Here is a 24978-nt window from a genome sequence, read left to right on the forward strand (position 1 = left end):
ACACCAGTTATTGTTGCAATTTTTTTAACAGTCTTTTCGGTTTTAAATTAGGAAGGTGACAATCACATACTGTAGCATAATTTGTATTTAAAAAGCACTACCTGATTAATGTAATCTTTATTTATGTACAAAGAGAAATTGTATAATGCAATATAGTGTATATATTAGAACTTCATAATAGAAAATTTACACATGTCTAAATAAAGAGAGTAAATACAGTCAAAAGGTCTTCATTGTGTTACGGCAGCGCGAGCAAGGTCGCGTATTTCGATCCGGAAGGACACGCGTGAAACACGTGTCTGCCGTTGAGGGGTTGCACTTCTCTGAAATTACCCTGTAGGGGTTCGTCATTGGCGTCCAACATCGAACGCAACTCATCCACCTGAAATCTCGACTCGGAAACGTGAAATTTCCGGCTCGAATCTCACCTGTTCGGCGGACACTCCGACCGGTTCCCGAGAGATAAACCAGAGGATGTAGTGCAAGCAGACCGTCGTGGTCACAGACCCCCAGTACAAAAAATAATCCCTCTCAAATTTTTTCACGAAGTAGCTGAGCGGCAACGGGTCCATCTTGAGGGAGGTGTGCGCCTTTTGGATGGACATGATGTTGTCGACCAGGAGTTGGAACGCAGGATTTTTGCCACTCTGCAGCTGAGCAAGGTGTATTTTGTTGAATTTTTTTGCCGCCACGCTACCTTGAACATGTACACCAGGACCACAATTCCGTCCTTTTCTTTCAACGCCGCCTCCTGGGTCAAGTAGTTGGCCTTGAAGCAGACCATGTGCATTTCGAGGGGATAGCGGACGCCGTCTATGGTGTGCTCACTGCCCTCGGCGTCGTTTTTCCCCCAATGGAAATGCAGTTGGGAAAAAACGTAATTACCGATGAGGGGGCCGTCAGAAATGTACGGCCGCTCCTGGTGCCACTTGGCACTCAATATTACTAAGAGTGGGACCTGTGAAAAAATTAAGGAATTGGTTTATGACACTCGATCTTTACATGTGTATCCCGTATTGGTGACTTTCATTTTTTTCGGCGGGAGCTCCAGGTTGTGCCAAGCCAGCGGAGGCATTTGAATCTCTACAGTTTTGGCTATGTTGATGTTGATGGGTGACTCGTGGATGGGTTCTCTGTCGGCAAGATTGTGGATGAAGCGAGGACCCTCTTCAGCATTATCGACCGGGAAGAAATGCTCTGCAACGACAGTACCTACTCTTTACAAATCCGACAGACTCGCCTGTTGGTGGAACCCACCAGTGCTCCGTTCGCTTGCCATTGATTTATCAAATACGGTAAATTTACTGAATTGAATGATGAACGAACGGTCACGTCAATTTGACAGTCACTGTTCGCAACATGTCAGGAGATGGCGAGAATGTTCCCAAAAAAACCGACGACGAGGATCTCCGGTTGAGAAACTGGTCCACGTGGCTGACGGAATGGAATCGCGTGCAAGGAAAAGCCGCGGAAAAGCGCCAAGAAAAACCGGGACAGGTGGCGATTAATTTTTCCGAAGGGGTTTCGAACGTGAACGCCGAAAAAGCGGTGTTGGGGTACGCCAGGATTCCCACCAAATTCGACAAGTACCGGGGGAACCCCGACTTCTGGAAGCTACCGACTGCGCTGCCCCACAAGTGCAAGTGTGGTTGCTTTCAGCGAACTTACTTCACTGTGAAAACCAAAGAAGAGAGTAATGTTGTTCCCACCGTGGAGTTAGTAGGGATCCCGGATTATATCCGCCAAGAAAAAAATATTTTGGAGGAGGCCAGGTGATAAAAATACGTTATGCACTTCCTTGCGTAATTGTTCCACGATAGGACCATCTACAAGAGTTGGCAAAACAGTCGCTACCGTCAAGAGCAGATGGACAAAATGGCCGCCAAAATCAAAAACATCGTCCCGCACTGGCCCGAGTTCGAAGAGTTAATAGTTGTGGGAAAGCAAATCGGACTGAGTTCAAAAAGCCGAGAAGAATCTGTGGACGGCAAAACTGACAAAACTGCAGATGAAGCAGAAGATATCAAGGCGAAATCGATTTTGTTTGATCAGTCACAGTTAAGACAATCTTCCAAATCGAAGCAGCAGAAAAGACTGTGTCTCAAAGTGAACGGAATCGTCCTGGACCCGGAGAGTTGTGAGGATGAAGGTACAAGAAAGTTGCGCTTGATTTTCGAGTACGACGTAACAACTTCAGAAGTGAGCGTCGACTATTTGGTTTTCGAGAATGTCGGATTGGCCACAATGAGGATTTCGTGGCAAAAACTCGAGAAATTCCGCTTGTTCCGCAACTACACCGACGAACAGTGGGACAAGCACGGATTTTATTTTGACAAGAATGAGTTGATCGTCTTGCCGGGTCACAGAACGGAAGTGCCTGTTTGGTTCAAAACTGAGAATTGCGGACATTTTTCGGAAAGTTGGGAACTCACGACGGCGCCCAAAATGTGGAGTGATCGCTTTCAAGTGGTTGTGATTCTCGAAAGTTACTCGTTTTTCAGCGATATGAAAGAGAAAGTTGACTTAATTTTGAAATACATCGATGTTGAAGCGAAGAATGTTTTGATCAAAGATATTCTCTACGATATGATAGCTGATTTTAAATATGCAGATGATCCTCTTGCGCCTTGTGTTTATGGCGAAGCGCAGTTGTTCGAAATGGCGAATTTGGTGAAGGGGCGCCCTCTATATTTGTATAATGCTCAGTTCGTGGACGAGTTGAAAGAGATTTATGAAAAGGTAAAAACGGAAGAACTAGAATGGGATTATTCGGTTGGGTGGTTGAAAAGATTGGCGCATTTAAAAGACACGAATGCGTATCTTGAAAATAAGTTGAAGGAGTTGGCGGAAAAGATACTGAGGATAGAGCGTGAAGCGGCGCACCAGTTGAAAGAAAAATCTCCTTCGAAAACTAAGAAGGGTAAGAAGAAGAAAGGGAAGAAGAAGAAGGGCAAGGGAAAGTCTTCGTCTAAGAGTAAATCATCGAAGAAAAGCAAGTCGTCGAAGAAGAGTAAGTCTTCGAAGAAAAGTAAAAAATCGAAAAAGAAGAAGAGTAAGAAAGGTTCGTCTAAAACGTCGCAGCACAGTCACGTTGAAGAGGAGGTGAAGATCGAGATGCCGAAAGAACCATACGAGTACTCCAATCAATTGGAGTTGTGGAGTGTGGTGAGGAAGTTCGACACGCCGGTCATAATAAATACAGAAAGAGAAAAATACTTTGCGTGTACCCAAGTAATGGTGGGTTACTTCAACAGAATGTGTCACGAGCTGGAGACGCTGGAGTTCGACCAGGGTCTGGAGATTGCGAGCACATATCCGCCAACGCAAAACAAGCTGGTCCCGATGGACCAACACCCGGAAAGACTGGTCTACGAGTATTTCGAGGACCACTACATTCCCACTTACCTAGTCCGCGAGGTTTACCCGTTCGGGGCCAAGCGTAGGCCAAAAATTTTGCGAGACATTGCCGAAGATGACATCGAGACTCTCTACTGCGTTTACTTCAACAAGAGCCTCGCGCCGAAGAGGCAAGAGTCCAAAACGAAGAAACACAAGAAGAAGAAGAAGGGAAAAAAGTCAAAATCACCGAAGGGGAAAAAGAGCAAATCGTCGAAGTCTTCCAAAAGTAAAGAAAAGAGCAAGAAAGCGAAGTCGACCAAGAAGTCGTCGAAGTCGAGCAAAAAGTCTAAGAAGAGTAAGAAGTCGAAAAAATCGAAGAAGGGGAAGAAGTCGAAGTCTAAGGAGAAAGTTGGGGTTAAAAAGGAGGTGTCCGTGGAGAGTTTCAATCCGTACGCCGAAGAGTTTACGTTTGTGCCGGATGTGGAGGTGCCTGAAGTGCCTCCGGGGGATAAAGTGGGAACTCAGTTGAACAAACAAATGATGGAGGATTTCCACTATAAACAATATTTGGCTGTTTATTCTTGTTTAAGCGGTGCCGTAGATGCTCTTGTTGACACGATAAACTCATTCGAGTGTGTAGTTTCCTACCCAACTCTGAACGAAATGACGCCCTATTTTTTGGACGATGGTGAACACAAAGAAACCACAAACGACTAGTTTATAACTCTATTATTTTTTAGCCATTTACAAAAATATTTTATGCTCCTGTGTATATCTATTTAAATAAATTTCATAAAAATTTATAGGTGTACCTATTATAAAGATAAATAACATTAAAAACAATACTTTTACGACAACCACAAACAGCGGAATTATTCGCTTTTTCTGTGCGATCTAGCGTAGATTATATCCAATTTTTTATCACCGGTGGGTGTCTGAATGGGCCGTACATTTTTCACGATGTTGTGCTGTTCGCAAGGCGTCGATTTCATGTTCCTAAATTCCGACACCTGAAACATGTTTTTATTTTAACAACGACACCTCAGTGTTTAAATTCGTATTACCTGTTCCCGCGAAACGTGTATAGGAGTCGGATAAATTATCCAAGTTACACTTTCGGTGTAAGGTTCGGTGGTTAACGAGCCCTGATAAGTGTAATAACCCTTGCACTGCGCTTCTTCCTTGATCCAAGTCAAACAGTCTGTAAATTCGAAAAAATAAAAAAAAGACGCAAACAAACTCGACTTTACTACCGGAAGGCACGCTCGTAATGGAATTAATTTTGACGATCTTTTTCACCGCTTCCGTCATCTTATTAAAACAGGGGTGCTCGTCGTCGTCTGTTGCTTTAAGGAAGAAAGCCACAACGGCCAGTCCGTCATGTTTATCTGCCGCCTCTTTGAAGTCCTCATACTTTTTGTTATAGTGTACAGCGTGTGCTTCCATCGAGTACCTACAGGAAATAATTGAAAACTGCGCAAATCGATATTGTATTCTTGGTACTCACGCCTGTCCTTCGAAAATGTGTTCACATCCGCTGTGATCATCGTCGCTCCAATGGAAATGCAACTGTTCGAATACGTACTGGTCCTCGTGCAATGGTCCGCCGATTAGCACGGGTAATTCGCGATTTTGGAAGCGAAGCGTTGCTAAAATTTTTATTGTTGCGTCAACAATAAAATTGTATTTTGTGTTGGGGGCGAAGAATAATCTTTTCCCAAGATAGAGAAGGGCATACCTGTAAATCCGTTGTTGCTCAACGTCGCTTCGCCTCCTTGGTCCCAATGCCCGTGGAACTCTAACGGCTCGAAATGGTCGTAATGGTTTGTTTCGTCGTGTTTTAGCAAAATGGGAGACTGGACTTTGTGCAGCCTCCATTCCGGTACTGTGATGTGGGCGTCTTCTTCGACTGAAAAAAAAATCCAACAATTTTTTAAATTCAGTTTATTCTGGTGCGCTACTTCCAAAAGCGCTACAGATTTTTAAAATTTAAACCTGATGTAGTGATGAAAAGTGGATGTTTAATGTTACCAATTGTAAAATTTTCCCTCTGCGACTGCGATAAATTATTTCAGTTCCTAAACTCATTCTTTTTGTTAGACGATCGATGAACCTGAGTGTTAACAAAAAATTGTTTATACAAAATAATCTCTCAAAACCAAACTTCTTTCTTTTACATTATATAAACGAGAATTTTTTTGTGCCTCTAGCCGGAATATGATAGTTTCTAAATCTCGAAATTGTCCAAAAACATGTCTTGCGGGCCTAGTCCGGCAAAGAGTAGGGATTTTGAGTTTACATCAATTTCGGTTGGCATGTGTTATTCTGTCAAGTGTCAATGGAAATTTTGTGCATGGCTCGTTAAAAAAAATTCTATTTACAATAACGTTACTATGGCGGCCAAAAAATTTTGGCCGTCACTTTCTTGACATTCAAGTAAAATGTAAATAAACCTTTAGGAATCGTAACCCCACTTTCGATTCTTGTCATTTTGACAATTAATTTAAACTGTTTGAAGCTCAGATATTCCAAAAATCCGACATGAATGAACAAAATTAGAGCAATCGTACATAGATAACCTGAGGTAAACGTTCTGTGTAGTAGAAATGACAAAATAATTTTGAGTTTTGAAATTTACCACCCAAAAATAACGTTCATAATCAAGACGACAATAAAGTACGGATTACAATTTCTTTTTGAATTGACAGATAATGACGGCCAAAATTTTTGGCCGGCATAGTACAAACTATTCCTTCCAATATCGAGTTGGCGATTTTTAGGCAATAAGTTTTGAGCGACTTCGTAAATATGGTACATATTCATTATACCAAATGTTTCACGAAAATGTCAGAAAAACCAAATGAATTCAGTTTAATAAATTTCAGGAAACAAGAGCGATGTTGATTTTAAAATTTAAATACATATTTAAGTGTTGCCAACACAAAAAAGTCCCTAATACAACAAGTGCTTTACTTTTATTTAACAAATATCCACAAAACTCGACACAAAAAAATGTGTGTATCACGTTCACCAGAAACGGTTTTGCGAGTACTCGCATTTGCAAGCCTCGGCTATCGCCTCGGCCCCCAAACCTTACTCGCATTCGCAAAAGTACCGTTTTTGGCCCAGTGATACAAATAACTATTGATTGACGTAGTTTACAATATCAACATGCTTTACTGGTTTTCCAGTACATCAAACATGTTTAAGCAAGTAGAATTTTGTTGTTACGACAATGTAGGGTAGAGTAAATTTAAAATTGTATTGGGCGTTATCTAGGTACTTTGTATATTATTTCCACGCTCGCTTACAATTTTAATGAGTTGATAATAATTTCTACGGTATATTTTATTTAGTTTTAAAGAAATTCATTTTAATTCACAATTTTCGAACAAATCAGTTTTGCAGTCCAAGACCAATTAATAAATTATTACAAGATCCGGGGCAAGATTTGTTAATCCCACGACCATAAGCTGGCGTACAAATTGCAAAACAATGGAATTTTATCGTAAGCTGTACCTAGTGTTGTCACAAAGATTTTCCCACACTTACACTTAGACCTTATCGGGGTATTTATTCTGCTATAAATTTATTATTTTTATTGTATTAAAGTATTTTATCTGTCAGCCTGGATCACAGGGAAAATATGTTTGAAATGAGGATGTACGATGTATGTTTAGTTTATTCATTCATATTTATCACTTATCTCAAAATCTTTTCAACTTAAAAACCTATTTACTTATTGTCAGAAGTGTTAGTCGAAATCTTTTAAAATCTTTGGATAATGTGTAACTAAAACCACGTAAGTAAACTCAGGCGGCACTAATTGATCCCTTTATCGGCGATAAGATTATGAAAAAGTGATAAATGACGCTGGCACATAAATTTTCGAAATTTTCATTACAACACCGGACAGACATTCGCGTCAGAGCATTAATTACTGTAAAAATTCTTCAACCGGCATCGACGATCAATTACCACAGGAAGTGATTATCTCCATCCATTCTAATGTTTCCTCAATTATAATTTTGTCCGCTCACGTTTTTCAACAGGCTTTTTGTCGCAAATGTATTTTTAACGAAGCTATTACATCGTGATAATTTCCATGCGCATAAATCAACAATTATTATTAACAATGACCGATGAAGCCAAATAATTACCAATTTGTGTAGGATCTGATTCTTCGTCATGATCGCACAAGCACTCGCTTTTTGTTAGTCCCGCAACTACAGGGCCGGTCATTCTGGATGAAGTTGATTCAAACGTTGCACTATTTACTGTACTAGACGTAAACTATAAGGCTGACCAGACAGCGTCGCCGTTTTTAAGAGTCATACAAGCCAGGCTGAGTCGCGGTTGCGCAGAAATACAATTTTTTCAAATCGACAAAGCAAACAACATTTAGTCTCAAATGCGACACATTCAAACAGACGGATTTGTGCCGTAAGTAAAGGATAACAATTTTGTTTCAGCAAACGCGAAAAAATGCGCACGTTGTTACGCAAATTGTAAAAATCCTGTATACTCAGGATCTTGTCCATCATATTTTTTTTTAATCCCTGTACACACTACCAAAATAAAACGTAGGAAATAATTATTATCAGTGTCATTTATTGATCACTTTTTGTGTCGCCTCGATTACGCCGGCAAAAAGAGATATCTACTCCTATGATGGATCGACAACTAGTTTACAGCAAATAAAAAATATCAATCAGATCGTGATTCGATCGGTTTTGAGACTGAGATTGTTATTCGATGTTTGCGTCACGTGTTTCATAATTACGATTGTGCAGAAAAATTTGGAAAAAAATATTTTATCACTGTTCAAATTAATTTAAAACTTCTTTAAACAGACGCACGAGATGCAAACAGTAAAATGTGCGGAATAAAATAATTAATAAGTGTCTCACGTTTTGTGGATTGCCTTTATTGCGGCGAGTTTTATTTCCATAATAATGTGCAAACCTGCGTTAGAGCACAAATCAAATAAAAACAATAATTCGTTAGATTCTGCTTCTTTACTTTTATCTGTCATACGAGTACTACTATTGTGGTAGGTTTCAGAGATAAGTAATTCATTAAAAAAATAAAATTAAGTGAGTTTGTTTGAATTTGGAAAAAATTTCCATTTCATCGAAAATCTTAATGTGTGAATAAAACAAGAAAAATGGGTCACATTTGTGACTCACTTGGTATATTTATGTAACGTAAAAAGCAGATTTTCCAGGTCGCTGGGTTACTGATAAGCAACAAGTAAACTTAAAAGGAAATTTAGAAATCGGGAAAAGCTAATCGCACGTAACTGTACCTCAAGTGTAGTTCAATTTCAAGATGAGTCACATTCATTTTCCTTCAAACACTCGCCAATTATCTAATTGTGTTATTTTGGTAATTATAATGAGCACGTGATAAAGTTGAGTCTGAAAATTGAATCAAACCGGTCAAGGTTGTCGAACATGACGAAAAGTCATGAAAGTCAAGAGGAATTAAGTAAAAAATGACCGCAGCGGAGCAATAAATTAATTTCGTGACAAGAACGTCATTTAATTTCTTTCCTCGGTTTAATTTTGACAATCAGTGATAAAGAATTACATTAAACGCTTAATAATTGACAATTAGGTGCATCTATCAAATCCAGCTTAAGTGCATTCTTAGCTCACCCACGTCATAAACACCGCACTCATCCGGATTGTTTTCGATCATTTCTTCGCACTTTTGACAAATGTGTTGATTCCTATCAGAGATTTGAGTAATATCGATAGATCTGTTAATCCTGGTGGCTCTTTACGTCACAAATGACAATGGTTAATTTACTTAAATATCACCGACAACAAAATCTACCACACCGATGGAAAACGTAAATCGATAGGTAATATAAAATTACCCTAGTTTTACAACATAAAATATTCAACAACTCCCACAATTTTATATCGACTGGGGTTTATGACAATATAAACAAATTTACTAATGTTTAGTAGAAAATTGGTTTTCTAATACTCGCCCAACTCAGCAATGTAGTCTTCAACTTCCATCTCCCGCAAATAATGTGCAGACTGTTTTCATTGAACACCAGACTGGCTGTATTCGTTGAACACGTTTGGGGTTGAGTGATTTATATCAGTAAAACAAATATGCTTAACATTTTATAAAATCAGCTAACACGAACAAAATGATGAATAATTTGTCGTGGAAATTTTCGAAGTTTCACTGATTTAGTCATGGTTTAGTAACATTTACTTGCCCCTAAGTCATAGTAAAGTCATTACTTGTATCATTTATTTTTTAAAATGATTAATTTTTCATCCAAAAAAATATTGAGCCATAAAGAAATTAAATGGAAAAGAGAATACCGAAGCAAAAGTTGAGAAACTGAATCGATGATTAATGGTACGACTAGAGTGATTGCTGTTTATAATAAACTAATCAACTAGGAAACAATAGAACATTAATTTGGGGTATGAAAATAAAACAATAACGAGAACTAGATTGTTTAACAATAAATTACTAATATTTATTAAGCAGAGGAAGTATTATGAGCAGTATTATGAAATCATTTTCAATTACTCTTTTTTGGTCGTAAAAAATTACGGACCACCCAAAATTGAGCACTTCAAAAATAGTTTTAAAAAATCACACAAAAATGCTTGAAATGCTGTAAAAAAATACAGCGATTAACTTCCAAAATCAAACAAATACAAACAAATCTAAAAATTATCCGGTCTCAACAGACTCTAATACTGGTCTTTTAAATATTTTTTATAATTAACCTCTACAGTCAAAATCTCAAACCCTTCCAAAAATTTAGTCTAACTACTAAAAGTAACTAAAACAACAAAATCTTTGCTGAAAACGTAACCAGGTTTACGTTGATTTTTCGCTTTTCCTGGATGATGAAAAAAATAGAAGTTTTAAAAAGCTATTCAAAAATCGTCAATTTTTTAAATCCGAACAAGAGCAATCTATGAAATAGTATATTACACTAAGTGACTAAGTGATGAAAGTGCCTGATTTTTCAACGAGAAATACATGATTATACTCTCGAGCGCCAGCGAGTGAGGATAGTATTGCGAGTTGAAAAATCGCACTTAGAATTGTGAATACTATTTTTTCAAACGTCGCTTATGAAAATGAGTCAATTTTAAATTTTTTTATAATTACTCTACTCCTCTATTTTTTGAATCTTCCGGATCTGGAGTTAATTAATGCAAATAACAGTGTTTTAAATTTTTATATTAATAAGTAGGTAGTAGATTGTTAATGTACTAAATTGTTAAATAAATTTTCCTCACTAGTGATGCAAACGCCTATTTTCCTCACTAAATTGAGTGATGACAGTATCATTTTCTTAAGCGATGTTGGAAAAAATTAATTTAAATCAATGTTAACTTTTTTAATAAATTCGTTTTCGATTAAGAAGCGTCAAATTGTTTTACTTTTAAATTAAATTCACGGATACGTTCTTTGTCATAATCATAAATCACGTAAGTATACGTCTTATTATTCACATAACATATTCAAATAACAAGCGTAAGCGCAAAATAAATAGCATAAAATTTTGGTAAAGATCACTTTAAGTACGTTTTGAAAAAACTCTAATATCAATTTGTCTTAACGTTTACAACACCCTGTTATATGATTGATAATTGTTCAAGAAATGTGTGGTTGTTTTGAATTGATAAGTTGATTAAAAAATGTAGATCCATAATGGTTTTTTATCTTTCAGTTCCGTTGTTTATCGTTTGGATGAAATTGAACATTTTATAATAATTTTGATGATTTTAACGTGTTGGGAAATTCAGCGAAGCGTCATGAAATTAAAAACTATTCAACGTTTATTTTTTTAATTTGTAATTTAGTGTTTTTTTGTGTTCTCTTACTTTTTACATACTAATCCAATACAATTACAAAATAAATTTGAAATAATTTTTAAGTATGTAGTACCTAATTAAAATTAGTGGTAATAAATATTCGGTAAAGCCTCACGATCGGACTTTGTCCCAGACATTGTAAAAAATAAGATTGACTTTGACTTGTCAACTTATATAATAAATTATAATATGTACATATTATATTACCAATAAGAAATTTTCGTAATAGCTCACTTGGTACAGGATTCTCACCAGGGTTATACAATCTTTTTAACTTTCTGCATTAAAATTTTGTATTCTATAACTGCTGAGAAGTTACAATTAACAAGGTCTAAAGAGCTCAGATGGTTAAGTAGGAGTTTTCCTAATAATTATTAATTAAAAGGATTTATCAAGTCAATCAAATTTTGATTGGTTTGGGTTAACCAGATTTTTGAAGAGCTGTGAGATTTTTATTGAATTTTGACAGATTTGTTAAACCGTTTGTATTGAATTATGCAGATTTGTTAAGATTTTAGGGGCGAAAATATATAAATACATATATCTCTCTGGAATTCTATTTTTTTTTTTTAATAAAACTTTGCTTAGCTTTAATAAACCGTGTTGAATTTGAAGATTTTCATTTGAATTTGGATAGTTTTTAGTAGACCAGATTTTTGACGAGGTTTGAGTCTAGGCTGTTGGCTGAGGAGGTTAGTTTTAAAAAGTACTCTAAAAAGGATAAAATGCGAAAGCACCAATTTTCTGAATTAGTGTTGGATTCTGCTGTGGCTGTTCGAACAGTTATTTTTAGGTTTGTTTGAATTTGTCCGTTTTTGGAGTTAATTTTGGGATCAGAAAAGAGTGACTGAAAACGACGGATTTTCATAAGATTTTAAGCCTTTTCCCACAATTTTTACATGATTTTTTTCAAGTGCATAATTTCCCCTGATCTAGAAGTAACATTTCATAACTACTACGCAGATTTACCAAAATAAACTCTAATAATAATTTTGATAACGAGTGACATAAATAGCCTTTTGTCATTTCAGTTTGGTTTAAGAAAAATGTCAGTTATAAAATAAATTATGTTGGAAAACTACCTAATCGAAATTTTGATAGCCCTCTGTTTAATGCTTTTGCTGTACCTCCTCTTGCAATGGTTCTGTAAATGTAACCCCAACGAAAAAATGATCTGTAACTACGGGTACAGCGACAGCGATGGTTAAAAAGTTGTACAAACTTGTTCAACGATTCTACTAAAATGTTTTCAGGCCCCCATACTTGGAAATACAAATTTCAAATTCGCGGTGAAAATCAGTCCCCCATCAATATCTTGTCCGTTTGTGCAATAGTTATCCCCGCTGAGACAATCGCCCCCTTGGATTTCACAACAGAGTATCACACCACCCCCCAAGAAATGAAAATGGTGAATGACGGTTACACGGGTATGAAAATATAAAATTAAACGATAGGAAATAATGTGCGGTTTCCGATAGTCGTAATATACAGTACTTGGTCCAGCGGAAGGAAACCGATTTTGTGTGGGGGCCCTCTTTGTGATGAATACAAACTGTTTAGTCTGCGTTTTCGTTGGGGCCCCAACGACGAAGAAGGGTCAGAACACATGATAGACATGCGAAGGTACGCGATGGAGTTGCAAGTGACTTACAACAAGTGCTCTTGCAAGTGTACTGATATTTCCAAGTCTACTCGCACTTGTTCTGTTGTAATAATCAGTTACATCTTTGAGGTAACCAAACAGTTGTGTTTTTATCGATCTTAATCCGAGTTTATAGGTGACGGAAGTAGACAATCCGTATTTTGAGACAATTATTTACGGGCTTAAGTTTATTCCGACGCCGTGTAAATGTTACTACATGAGACCCCTTCCGGTAAGCCTGATCGCTCCGATGTTTCGAAGGAGATACTTTTCTTACCTGGGGTCCCTCACATATCCACCTTGCACCGAAGGAGTACGATGGATCGTCCAACCTGAACCGTTGACAATCTCTGCATACCAAATTCGCCAGTTCAGAAAGTTGATCGGATTTCACGGGTACATTTTGACCAACACGAGACCGGTACAAAATGCCAATAACAGAGATGTGATTTTGTACGAGTAAATAATAAATTTAAAGTGTGAATGTACCATTATACAAAAGCGAAAATTAAAACTGAAATTATAACCTCTAATTCGATTTGAATTTTTTGCGCTTCACCGACTTGACGTAACGACTTTGACGTTTTCTGTAAGATGACAATTTGCTTGGGTAACCTCGTCGCGAGATGTCACTGTCAGTATTATCTTTCATCTTGACATTTGACATTCGACATTGTTTTGACACTTGACAGTTCATATAGGTTCGTATAGGTTCTACACAACCATAGAATTGTGAAAGTTTTGGATTTTATCTGATTCAACACTGTGAACTGTGCATTGCATTTAGTGGTGGCATTTTCGCAATGCAGTCTTCAAGCGCCGCCCCTATTTTGCAGTGGAGTCCCGACAAAAAGCACACGGATCCGGAAAGGTGCCTTGACATAACCTCACTTACACATATGTTACGGCAACGAACCGCATTTCAGGTGGATTTGCATTTACCCCGCTTACATCAACAGCAAAAAGACATTGGCGCAAGGTAGGAGGATTGCGAAAGAAAAGTGTGTCGAAAATCCGACGCATCAGGAGATGAGGGATGTTTTAGTGGCTGCCAGTCTAAAAGTGGGAGTGGAAAATAAACTGTACAGCAGGGAAAGAAGCAAAGAACTTCTCTACAGAGGCCGGATTCGTGTCCAGTTAAAAAATAATGACGGCACTCCAATCAATAAAGATTTCCCCAGCAGAGAGAGTGTAATGATGCACTTGTGCGAAATGATACCAAAATTGAAGACGCGGCAGAATAAATCGTTGGGAGATCAGCCCCAAACTAATCCAAGTGGGGGCAAAGGTAAAGGCAAGGGCAAGGGACGACGATAAAATTCGTTATTTTCGGCGGTGTGGGGATTTTTTGTTACTTGGTAACAGTTACTTTTTTTATATTTACAGAACATAATTTACATAAGTTAAGACATGAATAAAAAACGAATACAAAACATTGTTGTTTCAACTACTCATCAATTAACCTAGGGTCCTGCGTAATTATTTCAAAATGTCGCTGCTTCTTCCCATGAAATATCTCTTTGAGTGCACTTTCCACCTCACTCTCTGTTTTTGCCGTCGAATTTTCTATATTGTGAGGCGCAGCGGCACCAACCAGACGACCATGTGGTCCTAGTCTTTGTCTTTGTTGTCTTCTTCTAGTTTCCTCCACAACGTTCCTGAAACGCGATCTTTGCGCTGGCGTGTGAACCACAGTCTGCGACAGCTGTCGCAAACTAACGTTAACAGCGTCGATTTCGATCTGACGGAGTCTTTGATCAGAAAGTTGTTCCAAACGTTGCAAATGGTCGTGGATTTGTTGTAGCATCAGGTGTTGTTGTTCGGGGGTTATAGGTCTGGGTTCGCGCTGGCGTCTTTGCGGCCCTAAACGCGGGTGATGAATTCTCCTTTGCGGGGCTTGTCCCACAATAGCTTCCGGATTCAAATCGGTTTCTTTTTCCGGTTCCGCTGTTGTAATTATTTTGTCATTAATTACAGTTGTTTCGGAGACGAAACGAATCGTGGTTGTTGGTTCTGTTGTAGATTTGTCTTCATCGTGAATCTCTCTTTTGATAATAATTTCACGATCAGTTGTGTCCGCGCCGTCTAAGTTTTTACCGACGAGTTTCGCATTTTTGTTGATCAAGGCAACGTCAGTATCTGGAAAAATGCGTCGAAAATAAAATTTAGAAAATACTTTCCTTGATTTATCACATACCATCCACATTTTTTGATAACAGACATTTACATAATTTGGTTTCCACATCAAATTCGGCTTGGCCTCCTGATGCTATGCAAATCGTTTGACAGTCAGATTGAGTTATGTTGCTATCGACAGTATACGATGTGCCGAGTTCTAGAAATACATTAAAGATATTTCAGTTAATAGAATTCGGTTGTTGTTATTTTAGTAAAAAATGTTACCTAAAAATTGCAGAAAAATAACACATCGAATCAAGTATTTTATTATTAAATACATGGTCACTGTTGCACCCAATTTAAGACTGAAATGCGATTTCGTTTAAATATGTAACGTAAATGTGCTAAGTTTGCAAATAGGAAATAAACATGCTAATGTTATTATGATCTACTTTATTGTTTTGAGATTTAATAATCGGTAAATTAAAACAAGCAATCGTAATATTTGCAGTTGCGATGTGGTCATCAAACAAGACCGTCTAAATTAATTTAACACAAAGTTACAAGAAGTTTGGTGGTTTGGTGGACGATCGGTAAATTAGAAAAGACTGAACGAAATTTTCAAAGTTAGATTTAATAAATATTCATAAAAGCTACTTCGACTTTTTTCATCTTTGATAAGATTAAGGGGAAATCTTGTCTGAATACCGATCGACTACCGGGTCAGTGAAGTATAATTATTTATTTATTATTCGACAGAATAATGTTTGTCATATTTATCAGAAAATAAGTAACGAAAATAACTGAGTGTTTATTTATTTAAGTTTCTAAGTTAAGATTTACTACAAAATGGAAATGTGAACAGAAATACGGATGCAACAAAATTACTCACCCATCACATTAACTCCTTTTTTTAATAATAATAGAAAAAAGAATTATCATTACTTGATAGGAATATCCGTAATGATAAATAAATCCAGGCGTGATGCCATGCGCCTTCATAATATAGTTATTTACGAACCAAGTGCGGGAAGACGATGTTCCCGCATGAGCGCAGTTTTTAAAGCACGAGCGACGAAGGAGCGAGTGCCTTTAATTAATGCGCGAATGAACGGAAGATGTCTTCACGCAAGTGGTTCGTACAATATTTTTTGTACGAAAATTAAATTAAATTTTTTTGTTTTAATACATTAAACATAAACGAACATAAAACCAAGGAGGCAGTGATCTTTGGTTATTGAAAACAATTGCTTCACTTGATATTTCAACTTTTGCAATAATTTTTTGAATGCCTCAAAGGGCCAGTGATTTTTGCAATTTTTACATTCGAGTCGACCGGGAAGCACTCGTTTCGGAGCGAGCGTTGGATGTTGGAAGCGTTGCTTTCAAGGCTATGAGTACAAAAAACCATTTAAGCTTTTAATTATCACTAAATGGCAATTGCATTCAAATGTCGATCAAATTGATAATAATGATCTGTCAATTAAATGAATGAAACAGAGTGTAAAAGTAAATTCTGTATTTAGTGCTTTATCTATGTTTTTTCAATTATATTTTTGTAATATAGGTATTAATTATACACAAACTTTTTGTGTGATATACGTGTCTCAGAAATAAGCAAGTACATTAATATTAATCAGTAACAAATCTCGTCAAGAACAACAAAATTGCTATGTACCGTTTTTTTGAAATATAATTTTCATTTCAGTATTTTAGCCCCTCATAAATTAACGAGGTGTCTATTTTCTAGTTATTTGACCCATTGACAGTGACCGTGAAATAATATTTTTTGTAAAATCAGCGCAAAACACTCTGTTTTTAGAATAAAGTTTTTTCGCTCTGCGGTCGAGGTGGAGAGTTTTTAGTTAGTTTTATCCGACTCCAAATGGCAGGTGTTTACGTGTTGATTCTGTGATTTAAGGTAAAGTTTTGTGAAAATGGCAGGTTTATTTTCGAATAGTGAATACATACTTATTGTTTTGGCGCATGGTGAAACGTGCGGGAGTGCTCCTCGAGCCCAGAGAATTTCCTTCTTGTGGGGTACCTACATGAACAACAATTATTCGCAACAACAGAGAAATGCTGGAAAAAGTGGAAGAATCATTTCGTCGGCGCCCTCATTATTGACAATAACGGCGGTCACTTTAAATACACTGACCGGCACAAAAAACGACTCACTTCGCGACTCACTTTGAATTTTAAGTAATTCATTGTCTTAGAATTTTTTTTTGGTGTCATGTTGTATTGGTAGGTGCTATTTAAGTTATTCTTTGCCAAAGAATATCCGACAAACAAAACATTAAACACAGCAAATAAAATTTTAATGAAAAAAAAAATAAAAGTAATTTTCCAGAAAAAAAATTATGTTATGAAAAATTGCCAAAATTTGAACAGCATTTTAAATTAGTATCTCGTATTGTCACATTAAATCTTTTAACACGTAAATCAACCGACAAAAACACATCGTGGAAAAACGCAAATTTTCTAATTATTTATTTAAACAAAACAATTCGGTTGCCATGGTGACCATTGCATTTACATATTTAAGAAATCATAATGAGTCGTTTTTTGTGCCGGTGAGTGTACTTCTTGTAATGATTAGTGATTACTGATTAATCTGAATACTTCATAAGAATTAATACACTCATTTTAGGAGACATTTTGTCATTATCTTAGGTATGGGCGATTAATTAAGACCAGTTTAAAATATATATTTATTATTAAAATTGTTTTCATTTAATATCTATCACATGATTCTCATTTTTCTCCTCCACCCTTATCATTATAGGTCACAGCAACGGGCGGAGCAGTTAGCCGCTGTGCTTAGTTAGCAAAAAACAAGTGAAAGTTTTCTTACATTTGTTTTTTGTTCTTCGCTTATCGGCATCGGCGAAGCAAAACTCCCCATAGGCGGGTAACGAAATTTGTGCCAAATCTTTCAATAATTTTAATTGGGTAACTTCAAGGTTTAGGAAAAAATATATTGTTGCTATTAACGAGTTCTATTACTAGTTAAAATTAATGTACTTATTTCTGAGACACGTTGTGTGTAAGTCTGTGCTCAGTGTTTTTAGAAAATATATTATAAATTGTGTAGACGTATTATCTTTAACTGCTATAAATTCCATATAAAGTTGATATGCACTAAAAGTCAGGGATGAGCATGAATAATTGAGGAAATTCATCATAAGCTAGGCTTCACTGAGCAGACACAGACGTAGAAGTATCTGACTGTAATAATAACCGACGAGATTTATCACGAGTGGCAGTGTTCCCATTTTAATTGGTATATCACAAGAAACCTTTTCACATGTTCGCTCTAGCAGAATTTATCATATCGACTGAACTATTCAGCATCATGAAACTATTATTGAAGAATATTATGAACAGCTGCAGGCAAAGTGAAACTGCAAATTGAGCATTTGACGGAACCATTAAAATTCATTTTGAAATTGAATGCATCGGTGATTATCAACCTGTTAATTTCCCAATGTGCGCATTTAATAATACAGTAGTAACAAAAAGCTTTTTCACTTTCGTCAATAATTGATGAGCGTTATAAAACAAATTCGTTATTTTTTTTAACCCGGATTAATTCGACTCATCCGATACCAAATAAATCAAGCAATTGTCGAATTCGACGATCAGATTGAAAAATGTTTTTACAATGTCGCCCTCGGACATCCTTCTACAAATGACGCTATCGATTTTAGTGTTAGCTACTGAAAGTAATATTGTTTTCGTTTAATTTATTACACCTGTTCGCTTTTACAGAAAGCTCTCGAATATTTGCAATCTGAAGAGATAAAAGGAAAGCCAACAGATCGCGGATGGATGGCAATGACGAATGACGGTTATTCGGCGAACTGAATCAACCCCAATACTAACAATTTTGAAAAATTCGATTCGAGCCGGTCACACATCAAGTGTAGAATAAATCCAATCCCCGGAGAACAATTTTTTCGTTCATCAATTATTACTTTTCCGAACTAGTAGAGTTAATGTCGCGGTCCATTTGGCGAACGGCCGTTTACGAATTCCACTCACTCCGAAAAATTTCCTCTGTCGCATTATAAAAGCAATTTTCTTGTTATTTTAATCACGCCGGAAGATATATTACACTCAGGTTAACTTTTAATTAGTTGAGAAATGAGAAGCAGTCTAGCAAAGCACCTAAGCCACCGCGGCTTGGCGGCTATTGGCGAAGAGGATGCGTTGTTCTGGTGCCGAGTTGCTGATTCAAACGATCTGCTTTAAATTAGATCTAACCACTCCATAAATTAAAGGGTGGGTTTAAAACTATAAAAGCAATTTACGGAAGATCTCGGCTACATTAAGCTCTCGGTAATTGTTACCGACTTACTTCACACAAAGACCGGCAAAAAGACGCCGCTGATGGATGCTTCGTAATCACTCCGGAACGTCGGTATTCTGCAATTATTCCGATCGGATACTGAAATAACTTCCGTTTTGCGGAAAAGTTGCCCCAAAGCTATCTACCTATTTCAATTAACAGTACAGCAAAGGTAAACAAACAAACGAATGGTTTCTCAAAAGGTGCTCAAACATCGCTGCACATTGCCTCAATCTATTTCCGTTTTCAGTTTCACCCTACACTCTCCACCAGAAAAGCATTGTTGTCAGACTGTTCTCTACCTGTAAAACAATAAATATCGTGGGCTCGGGAAAATTTGCAATCGAGTCAGCCTTGTAAATGGCTGTGATTGAACTGCACTGATAACTGTCAAAGAAATAAATGAAAAAAACACAAAAGAGAACATGTTGTGTACGTCGAAGTTGGTTGTGGAATTTAAAAACCTACAATATTACCATAAAGGTTAAAGAATGTGATTGCTTGGTTGCCTAAAAACAAGGGGTTTTGTCAATTTTAATATTTATGTGATTCTCAAAAAAATGTTTTAATTCGAGAACACAAATTATTCAATTATCGCAATGAAAATATAAACAATGGCGATTTTGTGTATCATACACCACTTTCTTTGTTGGAGTTTCGGCAAAATTTCTCGTCATCACTAAAAGAAATGTGTCTGTTATTGTTGTATTCGTTGATGACATTAAGGAATGCGGCAAGGTCACCCCTCGGGACCTAAACTATTCAATTTATCTGTAATCTCCGCGAAATGATCAGTAAAAAATGTGTGAAACCTCTCGACGGCACAAATAAAATTGCTGTTCTTGAGAAATGAATTAAGTCGATGAGTATCACGAAGGGCTTGGGTCGGCAGCTTTGACATGCGCCATTAAATTATCTAATTGTGATGATACGAGGTCGCTCTATCCGGATATGAATAATCAGCTTAGAGACAATCAAGCCCGGCTACTTAAAATTATACCATGATTGATGGAATATACGTCCGCCGAAGCCCATCACACTAACCGCATTAGGCTCGTCTTGTGGTGATAATTGGATTAGAGTCGTCGCATCTTCGTCAGCACGTGTGTTATCGATGGAAAAGAGGGAAAGTAATGTGGGACAGACCGAGTAGAAAATTTTCACCGACACTCTTTAATAGTTAATGAGAAGGGACAAATCGAACGAGAAGAAAATCGAGACTGAATCTAACACGATAATAAGGATTCGAATATAAACCGAATTTATGTCTCGTTCAATTTAAGTATTAACTGTTTTATTTGCTGTTTATGCAGATTCACGTGGTTTCCATTGAATTTTCAGGGTCTAGGTGGGTTTAATGAAATTGTTAGATGTGTTCTTGCCGCCGCCGATAAATATCGGGATTCCGGGACAACACGGCTTATCCCAGGTTGTGCCGGCGCAAGCCCTAACGAAATTAGTTAAAATTTATGACATAACCATCTTTTACCCCTTTCAAATTAAGACAAAGAAAATGGAATTGTGTACTTTTAAACAAGAAGGTTATTTGTTAGATAGCCCTTGAACTGGTCCCTCTGGTGTGCTTAATTTGTCACATAAACAGTCGTCCCAGTTTCAGTAAAGAATTTCCGGCAATTTTAAATTTCGTTTTAGGATTTATGTATGTCGAAAGTCTTAAACAAACATAAGGAATTACAGGAAAACCTCCCTTTACGACGGTTCGGAAGACTGCGAAACGCAATAATGCGGAGGGTTCATTACAAAAAGAGAAAATATATTGTAATCTGCCCCCATTTACATATCTGCACGTGTATGGGAAATTGCGCTGTCGTCAATAAAATACTTCCGATACGGAAAGAAAACGCAATTTATAAAAGTGATACACGCGAATAAACCAACTCCTACCGATGGGCCAATATTTCACACTTTAACAGATCAGAGATATTTTCCATTCACAATAACTTGAAACTTCGATATTATCAATTAGGTTGGTTGAACGGTTCTGAAAGCAATATTCAGTATAACTCGCGACTGGAACAATTTTTTTCTACTAGAGTTTGGAAAACTTCAACATTGTAATACTAATTTGAGTTAGGAAAAGTGAAAAATTTCCTACTATGGGCGGAAATAATATTTCAACACTAAAAGTTCAATTTTGGTCGTCTCCTGGGATACGTAACGTAAAAACTAGTATTTAATTGAGACAAAAGCTTAAACGCCTTCACAATTTTTCATTAATAAATTGTTTCTCTATGGTAACGAAAGCAGAACAATTTTGATTTCGCTTTTTAATTTAGAAATAATTAATAGTATATTAAAAATATCCAAATTTTATGTATTTTCCAAACTCCAGTAGAAAAAATCATGTGTGCAATTCGTAGGAAAAGTGTTTTTTCCGTACTCGACGCGTTTTTAATCTCGACTTCGTCTCGATTAAAAATCCCGCATCTCGTAAGGAAAAAAATCACTTTTCCTAACTTATTGCACAAATAGCTATTGCATGCACGATATCGAGGGACAAAGGTCGAGCCAGTCGTCACATCCAGACTGTACAAACTGCGGACGTATCGTCATCGTTGTTCCAGAGTTTTGTTTTGACCGGATCGACCTCGTTCCAGAGAACTGCAGTTAAAACGCACAAAACAAGGCGGAATTGGAGGAGCTGAGCTGAATGTATTCCAGTGAATTTGAGAACATTCGTTAAGTTTTTACGCTGAATATAAATAGGTACAATGATACTATTCATCCAGGACCATGGCGTGACGGATAATGGAAATGCGGCCTAGTTTATGAATTATACATTACTCAGAGAATAATTTATTGTATACTAGCTTTAAGCCGTGCTTTAAATATACCTTTTGTACTATCTGACTTACGCAAATATCTAATCGTCGTTTCCACTTTTGGCTTTATGGCACCGTTCATTAAACGAAGAACTTATCATACGCTAAAATTTGGATACTTGACAGGGTAATATATATGCAGATCAAAGAACTGTTTGGTCGATAACCTTGGTAAAGGCAGTGGTAGCACAAGTGCGGTGCAGAGGTTTCAATTTCAATTTGGAAATTTTTACCGAAACTCGGCCAAACAGGCAACAGCAATGTGCACACGTCCATTCTCCGTTATGTTCTGAAGTAAAAACCATTTTTGCGTTAAAATTTGATTCATAGTGACAGTTGTTTGACGTTTATTAGCTGCGTTAGCAAAGATACAAAAAAAGAGTGTGTGCTTAAGACCGCACGACAGAAGTGAAAACTTCTATTCTATAAAAAATATATCATTATGGATGACTTGGAGCAATAAGGAGCAAGGCATAAATAATTAATATTATTTAAATCCAATGCTGTTTTTAAATAAACATCAAAAATCTATATTTTTCAATAGAAACTGCAAATACGTCCACTTTTAGAGGTACACTCTAGCAAAATTTGTGAGGTTAGGTTCGGATGTTTAAGTTTTATTTTCTTGACGATGATATTGAACATAACACAAGTTTTCATAGCAATACCAATACCCTGTATTATAATAATTTGTCCATTTTCCTCTTCACATTTTGCTACACAAATTTTTCCAATAGATGAATTGTTCAAGCCATATATTTTAATTGAGAATTACGTATTAAATCGTACATTCATCTGTAAACTTACAATATTTGTTGTGTCTTTATCGTTTATATTATATAAAATTATACAGGGTATTTCACGAGTGATAATGAGTCTGACGGAATAATAAATTCAACCCACAATACATTTTCAAAAAAAGCCGGACATTTTAATGACAGTAACCAGCTTTTTTGGTAATATAATGTGGGTAGCATTTTAAATTACGTCAGGCTTATTATCACTCGTGAAATATCCTGTATATATATGCAGTTACCCTGTAGCTCTGCACTGAGGTCGGTCAGGTCACAACACAACGTACTGTCGCGAGCAATAAATTTTGGTCGTCAAGGTCATTTCAAAATTTGGTTAGATTGTCACAACTTTAAAAAATTTCCCTGTCTGATTATGCCCACGTCAACAAAGTGTCAAAAAATTGAGAAAAAAATGTCAATTAATGTCATACAACATGATGATAGGTTATGATATTTACGACTGTTTTACAATGGAGCATTTTCGATTGCGTCAAAGAATGACCTTGACGACCAAAATTTATTGCTCGCGACTGTACTATGAAAATTTAAAATTGACAAGTGACGCACAGTTGATTGTTTTTCCCTCGCTCCGCTAAAAAACTCGACTCCCTTGATTTTAGCTTGCCGTGTCGTGCTGCGAACGATTTTCGCTGAGCTGCGAACGATTTTCTCTTGTGCTGCGAACGATTTTAGCTTGTGCTGCGAACGATTTTACCGTGTCACAATAAAATGTATGTGGCGCGTCTAAAGAAGTTTTCACTTCAAAAATCTGACATTGTCAAAGTCACAGCCGCCCCTTATGTAGGTAATTGTTGATCGCATGGTAGTATTTCATATTAGAATCATGATATACCTAAACAAAATTTCTCATACTCGTTGTTCGTTTGTCTAAAAAAAATTGCCATCAAAGTTAGCTTTGCCACATCTTATAGTTGTAAAAGTACGTCGTAACTTGAGTTATCGAAGTTTTCGTCTTGTGACATTTGAGGTTATAAATATTAAAGAAGATTAATATTTATGTTAAATGTTGTTGTGTTAAATGTGATTTCCTTCCTGCCACAACCATAAAGCTATTCGTTTCTTCATAATGTTGACAGTATTCTCTTTAAAAAAATCTTTGCTAACATTAATAGTAGATACCTACTAAGCCGTGCGTTATAAATAATAAGATGAATTTGATGAAACATTTTCTTAATTCTTAAAAAATAAATCGAGTCGGCGTGTTACCTATGGCAGCCCATGCTATAGCATAGGTTCCAAAGCAAACTCGATTTATTTTTTAAATGATCGTACCGAGCGATCATTTAAAAAATAAATCGAGTTTGCTTTGGAACCTATGCTATAGCATGGGCTGCCATAGGTAACACGCCGACTTGATTTATTTTTTAATTGATCGCACCGTACAATGTCAATTTGATACGAAAAAAGAGTGACTGAACTGCTTTTTTCTAAAATTTTCCAAACAGTCCAGTTTAAATACGAATCAAAAGGAACTTACTAAACAGATCACTGTTAACAAAACCCAGCTGGAATTAGTTGCAGCATTTGATAAAACAACATGTAGTGGACACACTCCAATTAGATCTGTACAAATTAATTTAACTGGAATTGCATTAGCGAGACCCACGACCCAAACTCGTAAATTACACGCTTACGGCGACAAACTTTTCAAAGCAATTAATTTATCATTTGCAAGACCGTTTCTGTACATTTTTGCACTTATCGTTTTCTTAAATTAAATCAGCGCGTCTAGTGCAAATCAGAGAGCTGTTTGTTCTGCAGAATGACGACGAACAAACAATTTACTTGTGCAAAGTTTGCAATGTTTGCAATGAAAATGATTTACACACGTCGATGGTTCAGGTGTATGTGTTATTATTTTCGGGTGAAAGAGTGCCACGCTATATAAACAAGAGGTCGCAAAATGCGAACATGAACGTTCCACATTGTACTTTGTTCGGTTGAATACTGATGCGAAGTGGTGATCTCGTTATTCGAATTGTATCGGAATTGAATATAA

At 36.6% G+C, this 24978-nt stretch overlaps 6 protein-coding genes across 8 annotated transcripts; 3 read left to right on the forward strand and 3 right to left on the reverse strand.

Annotated features, from left to right (window-relative positions):
* Positions 1-101: 101 nt before the first annotated feature.
* LOC138135246 (carbonic anhydrase 3-like) lies at positions 102-1399 on the reverse strand. Of its 2 annotated transcripts, none has more exons than XM_069053942.1 (5): positions 1258-1399; positions 1003-1197; positions 698-945; positions 429-647; positions 102-382 (listed from the first exon to the last, which is right to left on the reverse strand). In XM_069053942.1, the coding sequence occupies exons 1-5, from the start codon at positions 1277-1279 to the stop codon at positions 239-241; spliced, it is 828 nt and encodes a 275-aa protein (XP_068910043.1). In that variant the 5' UTR covers positions 1280-1399; the 3' UTR covers positions 102-238. The 2 variants fall into 2 exon arrangements, with proteins under 2 accessions (XP_068910043.1, XP_068910041.1); XM_069053940.1 differs by having other exon boundaries at positions 429-653.
* On the forward strand, positions 1360-4056 carry LOC138135239 (MYCBP-associated protein-like). Its single transcript, XM_069053929.1, has 2 exons — positions 1360-1772; positions 1821-4056. Exons 1-2 carry the CDS (start codon positions 1360-1362, stop codon positions 4054-4056), a joined length of 2649 nt encoding a protein of 882 aa, XP_068910030.1.
* On the reverse strand, positions 4052-9451 carry CAH3 (Carbonic anhydrase 3). 2 transcript variants are annotated; one of them, XM_069053939.1, is made up of 6 exons: positions 9341-9451; positions 5078-5248; positions 4847-4988; positions 4593-4792; positions 4404-4540; positions 4052-4349 (listed from the first exon to the last, which is right to left on the reverse strand). In XM_069053939.1, exons 1-6 carry the CDS (start codon positions 9369-9371, stop codon positions 4212-4214), a joined length of 819 nt encoding a protein of 272 aa, XP_068910040.1. In that variant the 5' UTR covers positions 9372-9451; the 3' UTR covers positions 4052-4211. The 2 variants fall into 2 exon arrangements, with proteins under 2 accessions (XP_068910040.1, XP_068910039.1); XM_069053938.1 differs by lacking the exon at positions 9341-9451 and adding an exon at positions 7500-7671.
* Positions 9452-12138: 2687 nt separating this feature from the next.
* LOC138135242 (carbonic anhydrase 2-like) lies at positions 12139-13382 on the forward strand. Its single transcript, XM_069053936.1, has 4 exons — positions 12139-12410; positions 12461-12634; positions 12686-12939; positions 12986-13382. Exons 1-4 carry the CDS (start codon positions 12275-12277, stop codon positions 13310-13312), a joined length of 891 nt encoding a protein of 296 aa, XP_068910037.1. The 5' UTR covers positions 12139-12274; the 3' UTR covers positions 13313-13382.
* A 147-nt stretch (positions 13383-13529) lies between these two features.
* On the forward strand, positions 13530-14282 carry Srp19 (signal recognition particle 19). Its single transcript, XM_069053943.1, has 2 exons — positions 13530-13720; positions 13776-14282. Exons 1-2 carry the CDS (start codon positions 13653-13655, stop codon positions 14164-14166), a joined length of 459 nt encoding a protein of 152 aa, XP_068910044.1. The 5' UTR covers positions 13530-13652; the 3' UTR covers positions 14167-14282.
* Positions 14283-14296: 14 nt separating this feature from the next.
* LOC138135244 (uncharacterized) lies at positions 14297-24713 on the reverse strand. Its single transcript, XM_069053937.1, has 4 exons — positions 24457-24713; positions 15253-15332; positions 15047-15184; positions 14297-14988 (listed from the first exon to the last, which is right to left on the reverse strand). Exons 2-4 carry the CDS (start codon positions 15305-15307, stop codon positions 14297-14299), a joined length of 885 nt encoding a protein of 294 aa, XP_068910038.1. The 5' UTR covers positions 15308-15332; positions 24457-24713.
* Between the last annotated feature and the right edge of the window lie 265 nt (positions 24714-24978).

The sequence above is a fragment of the Tenebrio molitor genome, chromosome 7 (genome assembly GCF_963966145.1).
Source record: "Tenebrio molitor chromosome 7, icTenMoli1.1, whole genome shotgun sequence".
NCBI classification, from domain to species: Eukaryota; Metazoa; Arthropoda; class Insecta; order Coleoptera; family Tenebrionidae; genus Tenebrio; species Tenebrio molitor.